We start from the raw sequence: 18,064 nt of genomic DNA, 5'->3' as shown, positions 1-18,064 counted from the left end.
TGCCCAGCATTCAATTTAACCTGCTCAATGAAGGAGCATAACTGCTGCATCTGAGGAACTGCTCGTGTGCTCAGCGACTGCACGGTGGTGCGCGCTACTCTGCTTTTAGAAATATTTGTGTCATTTCGGAAAAAAACAACTCGTATTTTAAAGACCACTAGCAAAAAATGAAAGAATCTTTCCCCACAGAAACACGAGTACAGGTGAAGCCTGTCTTCAGTAAAAATAAGCCCTACAAAACAGAAACAAAATGAGTGCAACACCAAAGCTGAAACACTTGTGCCAAAATCTTAAGATATTGCCCAATATGGAAAGGCGAAAACATCGATCGACCAAGCAAAACTGTTTCAAGTCGCTGAGCTTCACAGAACGCAAATTATTTGATTACATTACTATACAGCATTCTTTCTTTATTTTCAGCAATTTTTGCGTTTTTGCATGGCTCGCTATTCTACCGACAGGCAGAGAGACAGACAGACAGACAGACAGACAAACAGAGAGACAGAGAGACAGACAGACATGCCAAACCTTTGGCGTTTTACGGACCTCCGTAAAAAAATTTACGGAGGTCCTATGCATTAGGCTAACTTAAAAAAGTAAAAGTATCACATACTTGCTCAAGGTCAACCTCTTGTCTTAACTTGGTAAATGGTTGGACAAAATCCCAAAATTTTCCTGGAGCGGCTGATGCAGGGCAGTGGCACATTGTGAGTAACAGCACCGTCCACATCGTGGATAGCTTAGCTGTCCCCACGAAGTAAAGCTCTTTATATAAGCCGTGGAAAGGTAGTTGTTTGTCCTGCTGGGTTTGTTAATGCAACACCCATTTTTGACGTGCCACGGAACTAAAGATGGATTGGCCAGGTGCTGCGCTTGAGCTCTGCACATGAGAAAGCATTTTAAAGTTTTTTTTGGCCTTCTGACTCTTTTAAGTGCTCTTTTCGCATCGCTGAAATAAAATTTCAATTTACTAGAAAATGCGGGCCAGCGTCTCCAATAATACTTGAAGGAAATGAGTGTAGCACTACCCAGGCTTATAAACCATCGACGATAACGAATATTACGTCCAACCTATCATGGTATCCTCACGTGAAATAGATAGCTGATAAAGGTTGGGCGCTTCCATTAAAACTTACATAGGGTAATTTTTAGAAACTACGGCAAAATTCAAAAACAGTGCGCTGTAAACGAGAATATGCTCATAGATAAGGTGTGTAAATAAAGAGAAAATATTTCATGATTAAAATATTACAGATTACTCTAATCACGTTTCTCTTTCGAACTGGAATTCTACAGCAATGAAGACTAGTGTCGACCTGTCAATATTACGCACTCCTAAAATTTTCGGTCAGCTTATTCCACAATCTGTAATTTTATGTCGCACAACGCAATGAATACATTTTTTTGCCGTATCTTTACCATTGCCTTGTTCATAAAATAGGTTTTGATACATGTTATGTGAAGCAAAAAAAAACGTTCACTGATTCATCTATACCACATACCTCACAAGAATGAATACAGCGTTTTTAATACATATAAACACCTATGAAGGAATGCTCTTAAGCAAATTGTGATTTTTGTGTCTGCAGTTTAAAATACAAGGAAGTGCCGGGCGCATGCACGTTAGTTCACGCACGTGATTGCGGGCCTCGCGGCGTCGGCCCAGCATTTACAAAAACAACAAAATGCCTAGCGTTCATGTGTGCATGCCTCCCGACGAAGTCACGAGTTTTAGCGCACGTTTGTCAAGCCGAGCATACCCACATTGCGAAATTGGGCAAGATTGTTACGCCCGCCCGGCTGGTAAAAGAACCACTACAATGTCGAGTGGTCCTGTGGGTGTGACTGGCAGGAACCGCCCAGCGTCCAGGAAAATTGTTTGCAAAACAAAGCATAACCACTTAGGAAAAATAGCCAACATTGTCGACAAAGGCTCCAGCATTCGGCGTAATCGCGGTAACGGTTTCTTAGAACGAGAAAGACACGTCATAGCGTACACCCCTCGAAGGGTAATGTCCAATGATTATTATTACAAAAATAATGAAATCTTACACTTATATCAACAATATAGACTAAAGGTCACTGCGGCAGTGAAGAAGCAGATCGGCTGCACTAGTGGACTGCAGTCATCGGCTGAAATCGCCGGCCGCCATTGTGATGGTCCTTATTGTTGCATACAGCTTTGCGTCCCTCAAGTCATACGCTTCCGGGTGAACTTGTTTCATTTTTGCTGCGGATTTCGAAAAATTCTATAATACTATACTATAAAATTGTTTCGTTTTTTTGTAGCATGCGTATTATAACCACTGCCATCTTTAATTCCTTGTAAACCTGAGCCTAAATGAGCAAATAATTGCTAGGTGCGTCCTATCAGGACAAAAAAAGCGTACACGTTAATATACAACCATTTTAAACAACCTATCGGCTCACTGACTTGAAGAGGCAGTAAAGGCGTCACATATGTTTTGCAAATTAGGCATGTGCTTTAGTTGTGAGCCTTTAACAAAAGCTGTGACTTTGTTTCCTGAATATACACTTAGTGACCAACATTCCTTGCTGCTTGAGTGGCCAGAAAACATTAATTTTCCCCGTCCTTCTGTATTTTGCTGCTGGTTGCGTGTGACGTTTTTCATTTCGTTGCCAATTACAGAACATTTTATGTCCATCTTCTGAAATGTATATATACTTTTCGCGCAAAAACGTTAGCGCGAAGAACTATTTTTGGCCGCTATAATGCCAACAAACTCCCCCTATTTCCAGGTGACAAATGCATTCATTCGGGCCAGTTTGTCACAGTATTTTCCGCAATTAACGTATTATACTAGGCAATATGAAATCCGTCCAGAGAAAAATTTGGATTGCAAAAAAGATGTTGCGTTCGCTTTTGCAGGAATGGAGTCACCATTGGTTGAAACTTCGGGGTCCCAATGCAATGCACATACCTTTCGCAGGAATAATTTTGAAAGTGTTTATACCGCCACCAAAGTTAATCATATTTAAGCGTCATTCACGTCACTGAACACAAGCACAGTGTTGGGAATGCTACACAAAGCGAGTTTGTCCTTACTATAAACCACTTCCAGTGCAAAATACCACAGTGTGTCAGGGCATTTTTCTGTACGTGACCGTTTTATGGTGAAGACCCAACTCTAAAAATTGTTCTTATATTCATGTAACTAGAAAGAGTGTTCGTCTGGTTTTTTTATATGCCATATAGTTTGTCTCCAAATTTTCTAGCACCTTGCAATATAACACGACTTTTCAATAGAGAATATGCGCAAGGCAGTTCTCATTATGTGTGCCCGCATCCTAATTTCTTAATGTATTACTTCAGAACAAAATATTGTATTTGGTGGAGAAACGCGGTCTCTGCGCGAAAAAGACAGAGTTACACAAGATAGAAGAGACTAGCACACAGTATCAGATAGTTTTATTAAACTGATATCGCTAATGAGTGCAAATATTTCCAGGTCACTCATTTGCACTTATTAAAAACATAGCATAGTCATTGAAGGCAGCGCAATAGCATTTATAAACACACGAGTCAAAGTACACCAGTGCTTGTTTGTGATGGAACACCGAAGTGTCACTGACGGAATATCCCCCTTCTGATTTTATAGGCCTCTAAGAATGTGAATGCTTTGTTTGGCTGAATAATTATAGGTTTCAAGGGGCCGACGTAACGCATACGATGAGGCGTGTCGTAGTGAATGGCTTTGATTAATATTTACCACCTCGGGATCTGTACACGCGGCAATTTTGCTTCCACACGGGCGTTTTTGCTTTTCGCCTCCATCAGGAAAGCGGCCGCCGCGGCCGGGAATCGAACCCGCGTTCAAGGATGTAGTTTTTCTGCGACTGCGCAGCACCCTAACCTCTTTGTAAAGAAAAAAAGACAGTGAAAAAAAGAGGGTTTCATGCTGGTCGACCACTCTTGACATGTCGTAGACACTCGATTCACGGCCTGGGGGTTACAACAAAGGTCCCCTTCCCCCCGAGAAGTCCCAGTGGTGCTGGCTACCACCCCCAAGCACATAAAACAAAAATACCTAACACAAATACCCCAGAAAGTGGAGGGGAAAATAGCTCTGCCGGTAGTGGTCATCGCACAAGACCGGTGTTCTAGAGGTCATGGGTTCGGATCCTACCCAGCCGGCATTTTTTCTCCACTTTCTTTCCAAATCCTCTATCGGTTTATATGTCCTACAACATCCTCCCGTTTGATTTCCTAGGTTTCCTTGACTGCCAACACTTATTTCTGTCTTATTTCAACGAACCCCTCATTTCCTATTCCGATTCGCAACATGCATAGCGAGGACCTCTGTTCTAGCTGTCTAGGTTCCATAGGGAGCTTGAGAAACTTCAACGGTGGTCGACCACTCTCGACATGTCGTAGACACTCGAGTCACGGAACGGGCATTAAAAAGAAGGTCCCCTTCAACCAGAGTAGTCCGAGTGGCACTGGCTAGAACCCCCAAGTACAGGAAACCAAAATACCTAACTTAAATACCCCGAAAAAGAAGGGGAAAATAGCCCCGCCGTTAACGTAGTGGTCATAGTGCCATACCGGTATTCTGGAGGACGTGGGTTCGGATCCCAACCGGCGGGCATTTTTTGTCCACTTTATTTCTGTCTATCCAAATTCTTTATCTGCTTATACATGACCTACCACATCCTCCCAGTTGCTTCCCGAGGTTTTCATTACTGCCAACCCTAATTTATATATATATATATATATATATATATATATATATATATATATATAGAGAGAGATACGGGACGAGGGACTCGGTAAAGATACATATCAAGGTTGCAGTCGTCATTGCCAGTGCTATTCGGCTTTTTTTCGAAATATATAATAGGGCCGAATGACGTGTGCTTGTCACGTTTCTTTGATTCATTGATAAATAAGCGAAAATATAAGTCGAGAAAAAATCCGCCGTTTTCCGGGAGCGGGACTCGAACCCACATCTCCGCATAACCGGTGCACCGCACCGGTTAACGCGCCGCACCGGTTATGCGGAGATGTGGGTTCGAGTCCCGCTCCCGGAAAACGGCGGATTTTTTCTCGACTTATATTTTCGCTTATTTATCAATGAATCAAAGAAACGTGACAAGCACACGTCATTCGGCCCTATTATATATTTCGAAAAAAAGCCGAATAGCACTGGCAATGACGACTGCAACCTTGATATATATATATATATATATATAATAAACTATATTTGACTAAAACCTGACTATATATCTATATATATATAGTCAGGTTTTAGTCAATGCGAATAAAGAAAAGCACCAGGGATAACTGCGTTTATATACCGGTCAACCCACGAAACACCCACGGAATGAAGGCACGTATAACTGAAAAAGAGTACAGCTTAAAATCTGTTAAAGACTACAGCAAAAGTTCAAACAGCGCAATGCTTACAGTTTTGATGAGTCCCATCGCAGCTTCACTGCGGTTAACGCGTGGCGGCGTCGGTACGGGCCATTCGCGGCATGGTGGTCCCCTGTGGTGCACCGTGTCCCAGGCTCTCGCGGTTGAAGCGAACGTGGCCCTTGTGGACGCATGGTCGACGCCTCCTGATGCTTGAGTTGCTGACAGGTGGGTGGTAGGTGCGGATACCCGACTCTGACCGGCGCTACATGCTCGGGTCCGAACGCCCGACAGCTATGTATGCCCGCAGCGTAGTTGTATTTGTCGTTGCTGTTGCGATGATGATGATGATGATGATTGCTATTGGTTTCCCCTTTGAAGCGGGGTGATGACATGTCATCTTACCAAAAAGGACTAATATACCCATATTTTACACACTTGGTTTAATACTAGCGCTGCTTAGGGCAGGCACTAAAGCTTATTAGGCACGAAATACTTTTTTTTGCCTGTGACAGGTGGTAACTGTCCTAGGCAATATTCCCCTCTCTGCTTTTCGTCCACCAGTATTCTAATCTTCTTTTCGTCCCCTCGACAGCATTGAAGTTAACTTCCTCTGTGATACCCTTAAATCCTAGGGCTTCTGGAAGCCCAATATTCCCTTCATTGAGATTTGGATGGATACCCTCACATTCTAACACTATGTGCCGCATACTTTCTGTTTCTTTTCCGCAGACCACGCATATCCCATCATTTTGTGAATACTTCCCCACAAAACTTATAATTCGCAAGCAATCTGCTCTAGCCTCAAAAAGCAAAGCACTGGCCTGGGAATTATCGCAGAAATTTTCCTTTCTGATGTTCAATTTCTCATCCCTGTACATCTCTAACGACGTTTTAGCTTTCATTTTTTTCCTCCATTTATTCGTTTCAATCTGCCTTGCCTTTTTTTTGGTTACCTTGGCTGTTTTGGATTCTCCACTGTTCTTTCCGTATTTCATCGTTAGCCTTCTAGTCTTTCATAACCACTGCGTGTCCGCGCTTTTCAAGTATAGGTACCTAAAAACCTTAGCTGGCCAGCTTCGTTGATCCATTGCCCTCAACCTCAACTCAAAGCATATTTTACTCTGAGCTTCTCTAACTTCAAACGACACCCAGCCCATATCTACCTTAACGGCTTCGTTAGTTGTTTTTCCATGCGTGCCTAGGGCCAAACGTCCTACCGTTCTCTGGTTTACTTCAAGGCCTGATAGAACGTCTGATTTTACGCAGAGTACAGAATTCGCAAACGTGAAACCCGGAACCATTACTCCTTTCCACATTCCTCTTACTACTTCATATTTGTTAATACCCCACAGAGCTCTATGCTTCATTATAGCTGCGTTTTGCTTTCCCTTAACCTTAAGTTGCTCCTCGTGAGTTCTTAAGTAGTTATCCCCTTCGTTTATCCCCACTCCCAAATATTTATATTCCTTCAATCTAGGTAATTCGCCTGGCTGGATAGACACTACGTCAGTGGTAGCGTCATTGAAAACCATTATTCCTGATTTTTCTGCACTGAAATTTAACCCGAGGTCGGTGGCTTCCTGGCCGCTAACATTTATTAGCCCCTGCATATCGGTTTGGTTATCAGCTAAAAGAACAATGTCGTCTGCGTATAACATTCCCGGAATATGCTGTTGTACCACTTCGCCTTGCAGCATATGGGTTAGGCTAAACGCTACTTGACTTTCTGCGAGTTTATTTTCTAACCCTGCCATGTGAAGCATGAACAGTATTGGGCACAAAGGGCATCCCTGTTTCAGTCCCCGATGGACGTTGACCTGCTGGGCGCATTTCTGTCCTTCCCAAATAAGGTGCACTCTATTGTCTTTATAAATTGCTATAAGGAACTGTACTAACTCGTCATCTAATCCCTGGAGTGTCAGCATTCTCCACAGCCGTTCTCGGTTTACGTTTTCATATGCCCCTTTAAAGTCCGAAAACGTAACCCATAGTGGTCTATTCTGTGCTTCCGCAATTTCAGTGCATTGCGTTATCACGACAAATTGTCATCCAGTCGCCTGTCTTGTCTAAATCCATTCTGCAGTTCCCCAAGTATTTCATTTTCTTCCATCCATGCTTTCATTTCTGATTTTATCGCCTGCATTACGAATCTATACACCACTGACGTTACGGCGAGTGGTCTGTATGAATCAATATTGGCTTTGTCTTCTCTGCCTTTATATATTAAATTCCTCCTACTTTCTAACCAGTCCTCTGGTATTTGTTTGGTTTCTGTCACCTTATCTATTGGCCTCATAAACGATTCCTTACATTTAGGTCCAAGCAGGTCTATCAGTTGCATTGGTATTCCGTCCGGGCCCACTGCTGTCTGGGGGGAACCTTTTGCTCTAATTTTTTCCAATCAAGGTTGCTCAAACCTATTTCCTTTTCCGCAGTCATCTGTGGCGCTGATGTTATCGGTGCAGGTTTCCCTATCACTATTGTCCTAAACTTCTCACTAATCACTCGATGAATATACGCCAACGCGTGCTCTCCTTCTAAATGTTCCCCCTCCTCATCAATCAGGAATTTTTGATGGTTATCGTTTTTTGAGCTTAGTTATTTTACATGGTTCCAAAACTTCTTGAATGCGCTTTTGTCCTTCTTCTGTATTTCTGCCATCCATTGTTCGCTTTTCTGCTTGATCTTTGTTTGCACCATTTTGTGCACTTCTAATTTTTTTCGCACGGTAGATATCCCATTTCTCCTTCACTACCTCCGGTTCTATATCAGTTCTTTTTGCTTCTCTATGTTCTCTCGACGCCTTTCTTCGCTGGTCAATAGCCTCTTTTATTTCCTTATTCCACCAGCTTCTCGGCTTTCTCTTCCCTTTCCATAGGTTTCGTTGCTTTGCTACATTGATTTTACCCTTTATGAACGCAATCATTTCGTCGCAATCCCAATTTTTGCCTGGGTATTTATTGATTTCGTCTTCCAATCTATCAGCGATTATCTTTAACTGCTCATGATTCAAATAAGTTCCTCCTATTGTACCTATTTCTACATTTGTCCGGGTTGCGCCTCCAAAGTGCAAGTTAAACCGCTTGTGGTCGCTTCCTAAGCAGTCTGTTCCATTTTCATCTATCCTCATTTCCCGCCGCCTTCCGTATATTGTGTCGGATACTAAACTGTAGTCTATGCTGGACTGTCTGTTACCACTTTCCCACGTTACTTGTCCGTCACACTTGCTTTCCGTGTTTACTATTACAAGCCGTTTTTCCTGACATAGATCTACCACTCACACTAAACTTTTTTACACCTTTTTGGCCAAAAAGGGTGTAAGATAATTGAAAAAAGGGTGTTGAGAGGCCCTTACGCCCTTTTCTGGAATCTCAACACACTTTTTTGTAGCTTTCCACCCTTTTTGCGTGAAAAAAAGGGTGTTGACCAACCTCAACACCTTTTTTCTGGCACGGGTGTTGAAAGGGTGTAGAAAAGGTGTTCAGCTCATCATTGATTAAGGTCATGCATGCAATATAATTTCAAAAACACATCCCATTGTACCATCCACCCAACATCGTCAAAAATGTTCAAAAGCAAAAAAAAAAGCTGCCAAATTCAATAAAAAGCAGCGGCAGCACCGACGTTGAAACAGGAAAAAATATCAGCCCTTGCTTATTACGACATCGACAGAATAACACTCCCCCTCCCACTTTTTGTTTTCTACAGCCTTGCACGGAGCACAGCACAACCTTGAACTGTGACATCTGTATCATCATTCCGTCGTTCCCTGTTCCTCGCCTGCCCCAACAGCACAATCATAGCCCCCTCTGACAACAGTCATTCTCGTCACTCAGTGGAGTTATAAAGTACTAGAAATCACAATTTTATTTCATTCTTATTGTTAGCGACCGTAAATATTGAGTACAAATGCAATAAACAGACCACCTAGTTTCTCCTGCAGAAACAACGTTGGAGAACAAGGTAGATATCAAAAGAAAATAAAAGTTGGGGAGGGAGGGGGCATGAAATCGGTCGCTAAATAAACAGGCGCCAAATACTAATACGATTACTTACACTAGAACACTGCCAAATTTTATTGCGGAGTGTCATCTTACTATCTGCTGCTTTTTTTAACGTTCAAATTGAGCGCCAAAAAACTCAGTTCGCGTTTTGTGTTTGTAAACCTAAAAAATATAAGCTTCTTTATTATATTACACACAAAAAATAATAAGTTACTGTTATATTCAGTAAAATAGGCAATTATTTATTATTGTCGTTTTAATTTGTTTACGCAACCTGCTGCCAATGGCCGACACCCTGAGTACGGCGTGCGGCGGCGCGGCCAGTTACCTCCTCGAATCGTCCCATGACCCGTCTGGCGTCGATTGTGATCTGTGGTGTACCGTCGTGCCGGTAAACAAGCGCAGTTATCAGGGTTAATTGGGTCCCTCGTCGTTTTCGGTTGTGGCTGTCGTGTTCGACTTCGCGAAGAAATATTTGAGAACAGCTTTGCACCTGAAGACGGCTAATTTCGTTTGGCGCTTGGCCCTGAACGTCGCTCGCTCTTCTGCGTCGTTAAACGTCCTGGCAGGTAAGCTGTCTCGTCACATTTGCCGCCTTTCTTGTCACTGGATGTCGTTTGTAGCTGTGATCGCCGCTTTAAGGATTCGTTAACAGGAGCCCGCGTGTGTGAATTGTTTAACTGAACTGGCTAGGTTGAACCTACAGGGCTGGTCTCTAGAAAGGCGATGTGCGAAAGAACATTGTGGTGCTTGCATTGAGCGCTGAACGCACTGGCGCTCAGTAACGCAGCGGCGCTCAGTAACTCAGTAACGTTTCCCATTCCGGAGGACTATATTGAACAGCTTCAGAGTTCACCACTGCAAACCACGTCTTACGCGTAGTTTATCAGAACACGGGCGGCTACTCCTCTAAACTGTGCTGCGCAGCGTTTACGGCTTTGTTAATCACCGCTGTCGTTTGTGCCGTGTTGGGAATGGCGAGGGAGAATCGTTTGCGAGTGAATGTGCGCGCCTCGCAAGCTTCGTTGCGTTTGCGGCGAGCCACCTCACCATGTGTATGGTGCCGCTGTACGCGGGCATTGATTTTGGCTGAATGTTGTGTTGCCCGAGTGGTAACATTCGTGCACCCAATAATTTCTATTCTTGCCTGTGTGGTAATCATGTGTCATCGTGTTTTAGACCTCTGGATGGTCTGAGCACATCACGTCCCTCCATTCAACCGGACAAGAGCCTCAAGCATTGCCAACAGCGTTTGGCCGCCAGAACGAAAGTTTTCAAACACAGTTTTGGTAGCACAGTGGGCTACCATACTTGAATAATGTTCGGTCACTTGAATGTACAAGTTCTCGCCCCCGTAACAACAATTATTGGTGTTTCATGCATAACCTAACATGTAGCCACTAAATTGCAACCTTTGTTGTTAATTTCGGAAAACTCAAAGTTTCACCCAAAATCATAATGTGGGCGTAGCAGTTAATCACCATGTATACGAATTTCCTGGTGTTAGTCATGTTTACAGTGAAGCCATATTTCTTAGGTACACAAAAATGTTATTACCTTCGTAGTTTAGTCTTCGATAAAGCCTTACCAGTTCTGTTTTCAGCTATTTTTTATGTTTATCACGTGAATTGACAGTCCTTGCAGTCCAATTTTTCAAATAGTTATGTAACTGCCCGTACCATTTAAAGAGGCCTGATTGGGGTTCTGAAGGCTGCGATTTACGCACGCTAGTGCTGTACCGCCAATAAAGAAACATCCTTCCACAAAAAAAAAAGATTTGAAAGTGTAAAGTATCAGCTGCATTATTCTTAACTGAAACATGCTAATTGAAAGGCCTGGGGCTTTTCCTGAAAGCACTGTGGATGTTATGAGAGAGGAAAACCACTCAAACACATCTGTCAAGGCCGTTGCTGCTCCAGGATGCGTGCAAGCATTGAGTCTTCTGAGCAATACATTACACCCTTTTTTTTAAACAACTGACGTGCATGCTGAACGTACTCCTGATTGGGCGTGTGCCAGGCGCGTAGCCAGGAATTTTTTTCGGGGAGGGGGGGGTGGCTGTGGTCGACCAAAAGATGGGACGGGGAAATATGTAGGCAAGGCAACTTGCGCGTTGTTTTGCAAACGAAGCTTGAAATAACTGACTTTAACATGCGATTTGTGTATGCTCAACACTAACCGTAAAGCCCACCTTAAGGAGCTTAGATGGTGATGATAATGATGATCACCTAAATTTCCGTTAGCTGGTCTATGGGCAGACCACGGGCGATTCATTCGTCCGCAGAGCAGGTGGTTAGGTGGACCCGCGCTCGTGAGCGTGATCATGAGTGCGCTCGTGAGTGGGGTATGCTCGTACAAGACGGCCCTAAGATTTTTGTCTGCTACGTAGACGACTGTTTTTGTGTGATCCACCGCCGAAACGTAATGCCTTTAATTGAGCATCTAAACTCTTGTATTCCTAGCATCCAGTTCACCATGGAACAGGAAAATAATGGACAGATCGCCTTCCTCGACATACTTGTGAGATGGTCGGCCAAAGGATTTACAACCAGTGTGTATCGAAAGCCGACCCACACGGGTAGATGCCTGTGGTTCGACTCTGCGCATCCTATAGGCCAAAAACGCTCTGTCGCCGCTGCACTCTTCTCACGCGCATCACGAATCTGCTCTGAGCCTGGTCTGTGCAAGCAAGAGCTAGCCGTGGTAAGGAAAGACCTTCACAGCAACGGCTACCTTTCAAAGCTTGTGAGGAGGCAACAATTGCGGGCTTCAGTTGCCTCCCACGAAAGGGTTCCTGAAGAATACAGGCAAAACCACGCTGCCGTCCCCTACACGCAAGGCATCAGTGAAGCTCTCGCAAGGGTGTTTGGCACATATGGCGTTAAAATTGCACACGTGCTAACGAACAGGCTTAATCAGAAGCTGGTACGCATGAAGGATCCCCTTTAGAAAAATCAACATTCCCGGAGTTGCCTACAAAATTCCATGCAAGGATTGCGACGCATCCTACATAGGTGAAATTGAGAGCATGACGGAATCCCGTCTGGCCAGGAGGGTGCATTAGGAACGAAAAAGAGACGCCGACCAGTCCAAACAAAATGTACTGACGTTTCGGCTTCCAGCACGGAAGCCTTGTTCACAATAAATGCATCACCAGAAGTGGGTCGTTTAAGTGGGCTTGAATAATGGCAGCAAAGAGCGTGCGTAGATCGGGTTTATATTTCAGTCGTTACAATTGACCGTGTTAGATGTGGTCTGAATGATTAGTGATTCCAGATGTAGCCGTGATGCGGTCACTTTTTTCTGTAGCGACGATTCTTGCATTGTCCCAATCAATCTTGTGGTCATTCACGACGGCGTGTTCGGCTAAAGCATTGTTGCAGATGCTTTTATTCTTTACGTGACGTGCATGCTGCTGGAGACGATTCTTATAATTTCCTGATTCCCCGATATACACGCCGCTGCAGTCTGCACAAGGTATCTCGTATACCACACCGGGGAAGCGCTCCTTGGGCAAGCGGTCCTTGACTCTCACGAGCTCATGGCGCATCTTTTTGGCTGGAACGTGGACCACCTGTCGAAGTTCCTGCACCAAGTTATGGCTCCCCTCGTCGGTAAAGGGAACACTCACGTTCGTAATTCTTTCGATTTTGTCGAGAAGACTCGCAACACCGTGATCGAGAAAGACGGCTTGATGGTTTCCTTCGACGTGAAGTCCCTTTTCACGAGCATTCCGATTGACCTGGCTGTCAACGTATGCACCGCTGCTCTCGAGGCAGATGAGACGTTGCCCGAGAGATCACCGATGGATGTGCCAGAACTACGGAGGCTTCTAGATTTTTGCCTGAACAATACGTATTTCGTCTTTATGGGCAATTTATACAAGCAAAGGCAGGGGACTCCAATGGGTGCCGCTATTTTGGTCACGGCGGCGAACCTGACCATGGAAGTGCTGGAAGCACGCGCGCTAGCCTCCTTTGCCCCTCAACCAAAAGTGTTTTTGCGTTATGTCGACGATTGTTTCTGCGTCGTTCAGAAAGACGCGGCGAACAGCTTGCTGGCCCACCTCAACAGTATGAAACGTGCCATTCAGTTCACGTCAGAAGAGGAGGCCGATGGCAAACTTCCCTTCCTGGACGTCCTCGTGTCCGGCAGGGCCAGAGGCTACGTTTCAGCGTATACCGCTAGGAAACGCACACAGGCCGCTACCTGAACTTCAACTCCGTGCACCCCGCTTCCCACAAGAGGGCTGTTGTTAGCACGCTACTGCAGCGTGCGAAAAAATTGTGCTCGAAGCCCGAGGATGCGGCGATGGACACGGCAAAGGGGTGGGACGACCTGGCTAGCTGCGGTTACCCGAGGCACTTTATAAATGCAACGGAAAGCCAACTGACCCGACGGGGACAACTGGACGTTCCTCCTGCCCCGATGAAGCGAGCTCCTGTGCCCTACCTTCCAGGAACAAGTGAATGTTTGGCACGTGTCCTACGGGAATATGACGTGCAGGTGGCCCACGTTCCAGCCAAAAAAATGCGCGATGAGCTCGTGAGAGTCAAGGACCACTTCCCCAAGGAGCGCTTCCCCGGTGTGGTATACGAGATACCTTGTGCAGACTGCAGCGGCGTGTATATCGGGGAATCAGGAAATTCTAAGAATCGTCTGCAGCAGCATGCACGTCACGTAAAGAATAAAAGCATCCGCAACAACGCTTTAGCCGAACACGCCATCGTGAGTGACCACAAGATTGATTGGGACAATGCAAGAATAGTCGCTACAGAAAAAGTGACCGCATCACGGCTACATCTGGAATCACTAATCATTCAGACCACATCTAACACGGTCAATTGTAACGACTGAAATCCAAATCCGATCTACGCACGCTCTTTGCAGCCATTATTCAAGCCCACTTAAACGACCCACTTCTGCTCATGCATTTATTGTGAACAAGGCTTCCGTGCTGGAAGCCGAAACGTCAGTACGTTTTGTTTGGACTGGTCGGCGTCTCTTTTTCGTTCCTAATCCTACATAAGTGAAACTGGAATATTTTTAAAAGAATTCAATAGCACCAGAACGATGTCAAAAAAAGGCAATGCAAGCTGAAATGCCTTGGCAGATCATCACCTGGCTACTGACCACGTAATCGATTGGGATTCCGCAACTATATTCGCATCAGAGAAGCGCCTGTCGACACGACTACTTTTAGAATCAGTGCATATTCAACCAACTAAAAGCATGATTAACCGGTCGCGGGGTAATCTCCCCGAGATATACATGCACACTCTGCGCCACCGAACCTATAAATAATCGCGACATTTCACCCCGTTTCATATGTGATGAAGGGACGAGTAGGGGCCCCAGAACGTCTTTATTTGTTTATTTGTTTTTGACCAGGCGAGTGCCTGCTTGTATTTTATCAATAAATCACCCTCCCCTGACGAGTTTTCGTCGAACCTTGGACTCTGTTAGGTGTCAGTGGGTTTACACAGCCAACTTGTGGAGACGCACATAAGCTCTTAACAAATGAGCTGCGTGGTGGCTATGCACTAGCCATGGTTTTTATTAGTTGCCTTTATGAATATGATCTTCTGTCGCAGTGTTTTAGGTGTAGCCAACTCGCACATTATTCCTTTGTTTTTAGGACATTGTGGAGTGTCCAATGATTTTTCGTTCTATTTCTGATTTTTATTGCAACTGTAAATGTATCAGGAGTCCTGTAATGAGTTTCTGGCAGTAATAGAGCACTAATGTGTGCATGAAGGCAGCCTAAATAAAAAAATTGGCTGCCTTGCCTTTGCTTAGAGGGGCCATGCAGACAACAGACAAGTTTCGTTCATTTGACAGATTGCCTCGTTAGAATCATACTGACACCATTTTTAAGGCGCACTTCACTCGAATAAGCTATATAATTAGGAAAAAGGGAATGGCCATGCGACCCACTAGCTCATTTCCCACAGCAGTACCTATGATGTCATATGTCCCCAGCTGTGCGATTGGCTGAGGCCGGCAAAAGCAAACGCAAATGGGGCAGGCCTTATAAACATGCCGAACGAGCTATTTGCGCTTAAATGTAATGCATATTCATTTTACAGCAGTAAAAATGGTGCAGTAAACAATGAAAATTACGAAAATACGCGTAAACATACAAGTACTCCAGAAGGGTATGCTGACGGGCCAGTGATATCTCCTAGGTCATTATCGGTCCTTCTGTTGTTTTCCTTTGTCTACATATATGTTTTCTGCTGCAATAAAGCGCTCAGTTGTTCGTCAGCGCTTGTGTTTAATCTTACCTTTCTTCGTCCCGTCGTTTGCGCTGTTTTTTTTAGTATACAAGTACTGTGCACTGCTGTTGGTACGGCGTGCACTATGCTTGTTTTAGCTGGACAGCACTCCGCCGTTTTGGAGTTGGCTTGCACGGCACTGGCCGATTGGCATAGGCGATGTTGTCTTACGTGACCCTGTTTGTCGAGGATACCCCATGTTTCACAAAACCATTACCTTCTACAGTAACGAAAACAAGCCAGGTAACGAAAACAAGCCCTACAGTGGGTACTTTGACCGATATTGCATGCACAGTACCTACACTTTGTTCTTTCTACACGCCTGCAGCACCTCTGCACAGCGTTCGCGCGAGGGCAAAGAATCGCGTAAACACCGTTACCAAAACTTAGCACCGACACTTCGAAAAGGCCTAGCGCATGTGGTCAAGCGTGTAAAGACGAAAGATGAGCTGAGCAAATAACGGAAGAATATAACTAGGCGCAATTATAAACCAGCTATAAAACATCAGTCGTGCCCGTCAGCATTAGCTAGGCTCTTTTAAATCCCCTCACGACGAGGCAGGTTTTCCCGAAACCGTTCGTCAAACAAATCGGATCGCTGCCCGACGTTCCTTCAAGGCAGATACCACATTTTTAGCGATTTTATTCTGGTCATTGAAACAGATGTAATGAAATAATCTGATGACGGTCACCTGTAAATTCGAAACTTAGACCAGTTGGACTGCGCACGGTTACCGGCAAATTGCACACAATAGATGGGGAACAACCCCTACTTGAGGCATTTCTTACCTTTTTCACAGAACGGAACGGGAACGATGCATCCGTGGGAATAATAAAAGCCGAACTTCACTTAACCCGAGTTTTTTATTACATAAAAAAACTGACAAGGGCAGACTCGCCTCCGAGTGCACCACTTCGAGTATTCGATTGCCCTGTTTTCAATCTCACCGGAGTCGCGTTTATCGGCAGCGGCCTTGTTCTTGACGGTACAGCGGACACTGTGCTTAGACAGGCCTGTACTTCTGGCGATGTCAGCCTGTTTTTCCTCGTGTTCAACAGCGTTAATTACGCTTAATTTATCCGACAGTGAAATCAGCTACCCTGCCGCTCATGCCGCTGGTCGCACAAAAAAAAAGCCACTGGCTTGGCTTGGCTGCGCCAACGACCCGGCTGCCAGCACTGTTGCCAGACATAATAGTTTTCTTACTAAAATAAACGAAAAAGCACACCGGGCGCCGGCCCCGCGGAAGTCCGCTATAAACGTTCAGTCGAAACAATTTTCGCCTAAAATTTAGTCTGTTGTAGCCGATAGTCTGCTCTAGCCGGGTCCGTTGTGAGCGGAGTGGACTCCATTTAAAATGCGTGGGTACCAGACAAACCAACAAAAATGGTCTGTTGTAACCGAAAGTCTGTTGTTGCCGGATCCGCTGTAACGAGCGTAGACTGTAGTTCTACATATAAACATTTTTTTTGTTTGCCGCAGTGGATTAGAGGCTAGGGCACAAATAGGGGGTAGGACAGCTAGATATCTGTTCATCTTTCGCCGTCTTGCTTGGGTGTGACAACTGTATCTAGCTGTCAATTCCAATTTGTTGTGGTCAGTTTTTCTCAACTAAATTGTAACTTTTTTAAAGATTATGGTACGTTTTTGTGGGCCTAAAGGGTTGCCTTATTGCATGTTTGGCCTATGTAACGTTGAAAGCGGATATTTTGCTCCAAAGTGGAATGTCGGCCTAGCATTGTAGTCCTTTGGTTGCTGCTCACTTTCATTCATGCCATTATTTTTTTATATTATCACTTAAAATTAAAAGTTAACCAATCTGCTGTCATTTTAATTTTGTCACCTGCTTTATACTTTCTTTTTTTCCAACTGTCTGTAACGAGTGACAATTCGTCTTTTTATGATACCAAGGCATCGGAATGTGCTAGTTGGTACATGTTTGAATGGATGAAAAACCAGCGGAAAACACAGGGTACGGAAGAGAACGACGGGATAAGCTTGTCCCGTTGTCCTCTTTTAACTGTGTCCTGTGTTTACCGCTGGTTTTTCATCCATTCAATTTTCATGAATTTGTTGAACAGTGATTAGTTTAAGTGCTCAAGCAATTTTTGGCTTGAAGGTTCTCTGTAGCATTTATATAAGTGCTCTCTGCTCTTTTTTTACCCAAGACCCCATTACCAGCCCTAATGAGATTGTCTTTTGTAGACATGAAGTTGAAATAAATATTTGTTTGCATTGCTTTGCATATTTTGAAAGAATTGCTTGCTCACTTTCTTTCAACCCTGTTTCTTAATCCTGCTTAAAGCAATTTTCCATGTTTATTTTTTTTCAGAACCAGGAAGGGTGCTCATCCTCGGTTCTTGCTGAAGCACCAGTATCTGTACTTCACACGTGAGTTTGA

At 44.4% G+C, this 18,064-nt stretch overlaps 1 protein-coding gene across 1 annotated transcript in view; it reads right to left on the bottom strand.

The window, feature by feature from the left end:
• Positions 1-736, bottom strand: part of LOC144141916 (uncharacterized) — a 153,802-nt gene extending 153,066 nt beyond the window's left edge. Inside the window, exon 1 of the mRNA XM_077673379.1 lies at positions 614-736. Within this exon, the coding sequence (XP_077529505.1) occupies positions 614-730 (117 nt within the window). The 5' untranslated portion in view covers positions 731-736. The remainder of the gene's footprint in view (positions 1-613) is intronic.
• Positions 737-18,064: the final 17,328 nt, after the last annotated feature.

The sequence above is a fragment of the Haemaphysalis longicornis genome, unplaced genomic scaffold (genome assembly GCF_048455015.1).
Source record: "Haemaphysalis longicornis isolate Haplotype H1 unplaced genomic scaffold, Haemaphysalis longicornis Haplotype H1 scaffold_6, whole genome shotgun sequence".
NCBI lineage: Eukaryota > Metazoa > Arthropoda > Arachnida > Ixodida > Ixodidae > Haemaphysalis > Haemaphysalis longicornis.
The sequence above is the reverse complement of the archived record's forward strand: the minus strand, read 5'-3'. Positions and strand labels throughout refer to the sequence as shown.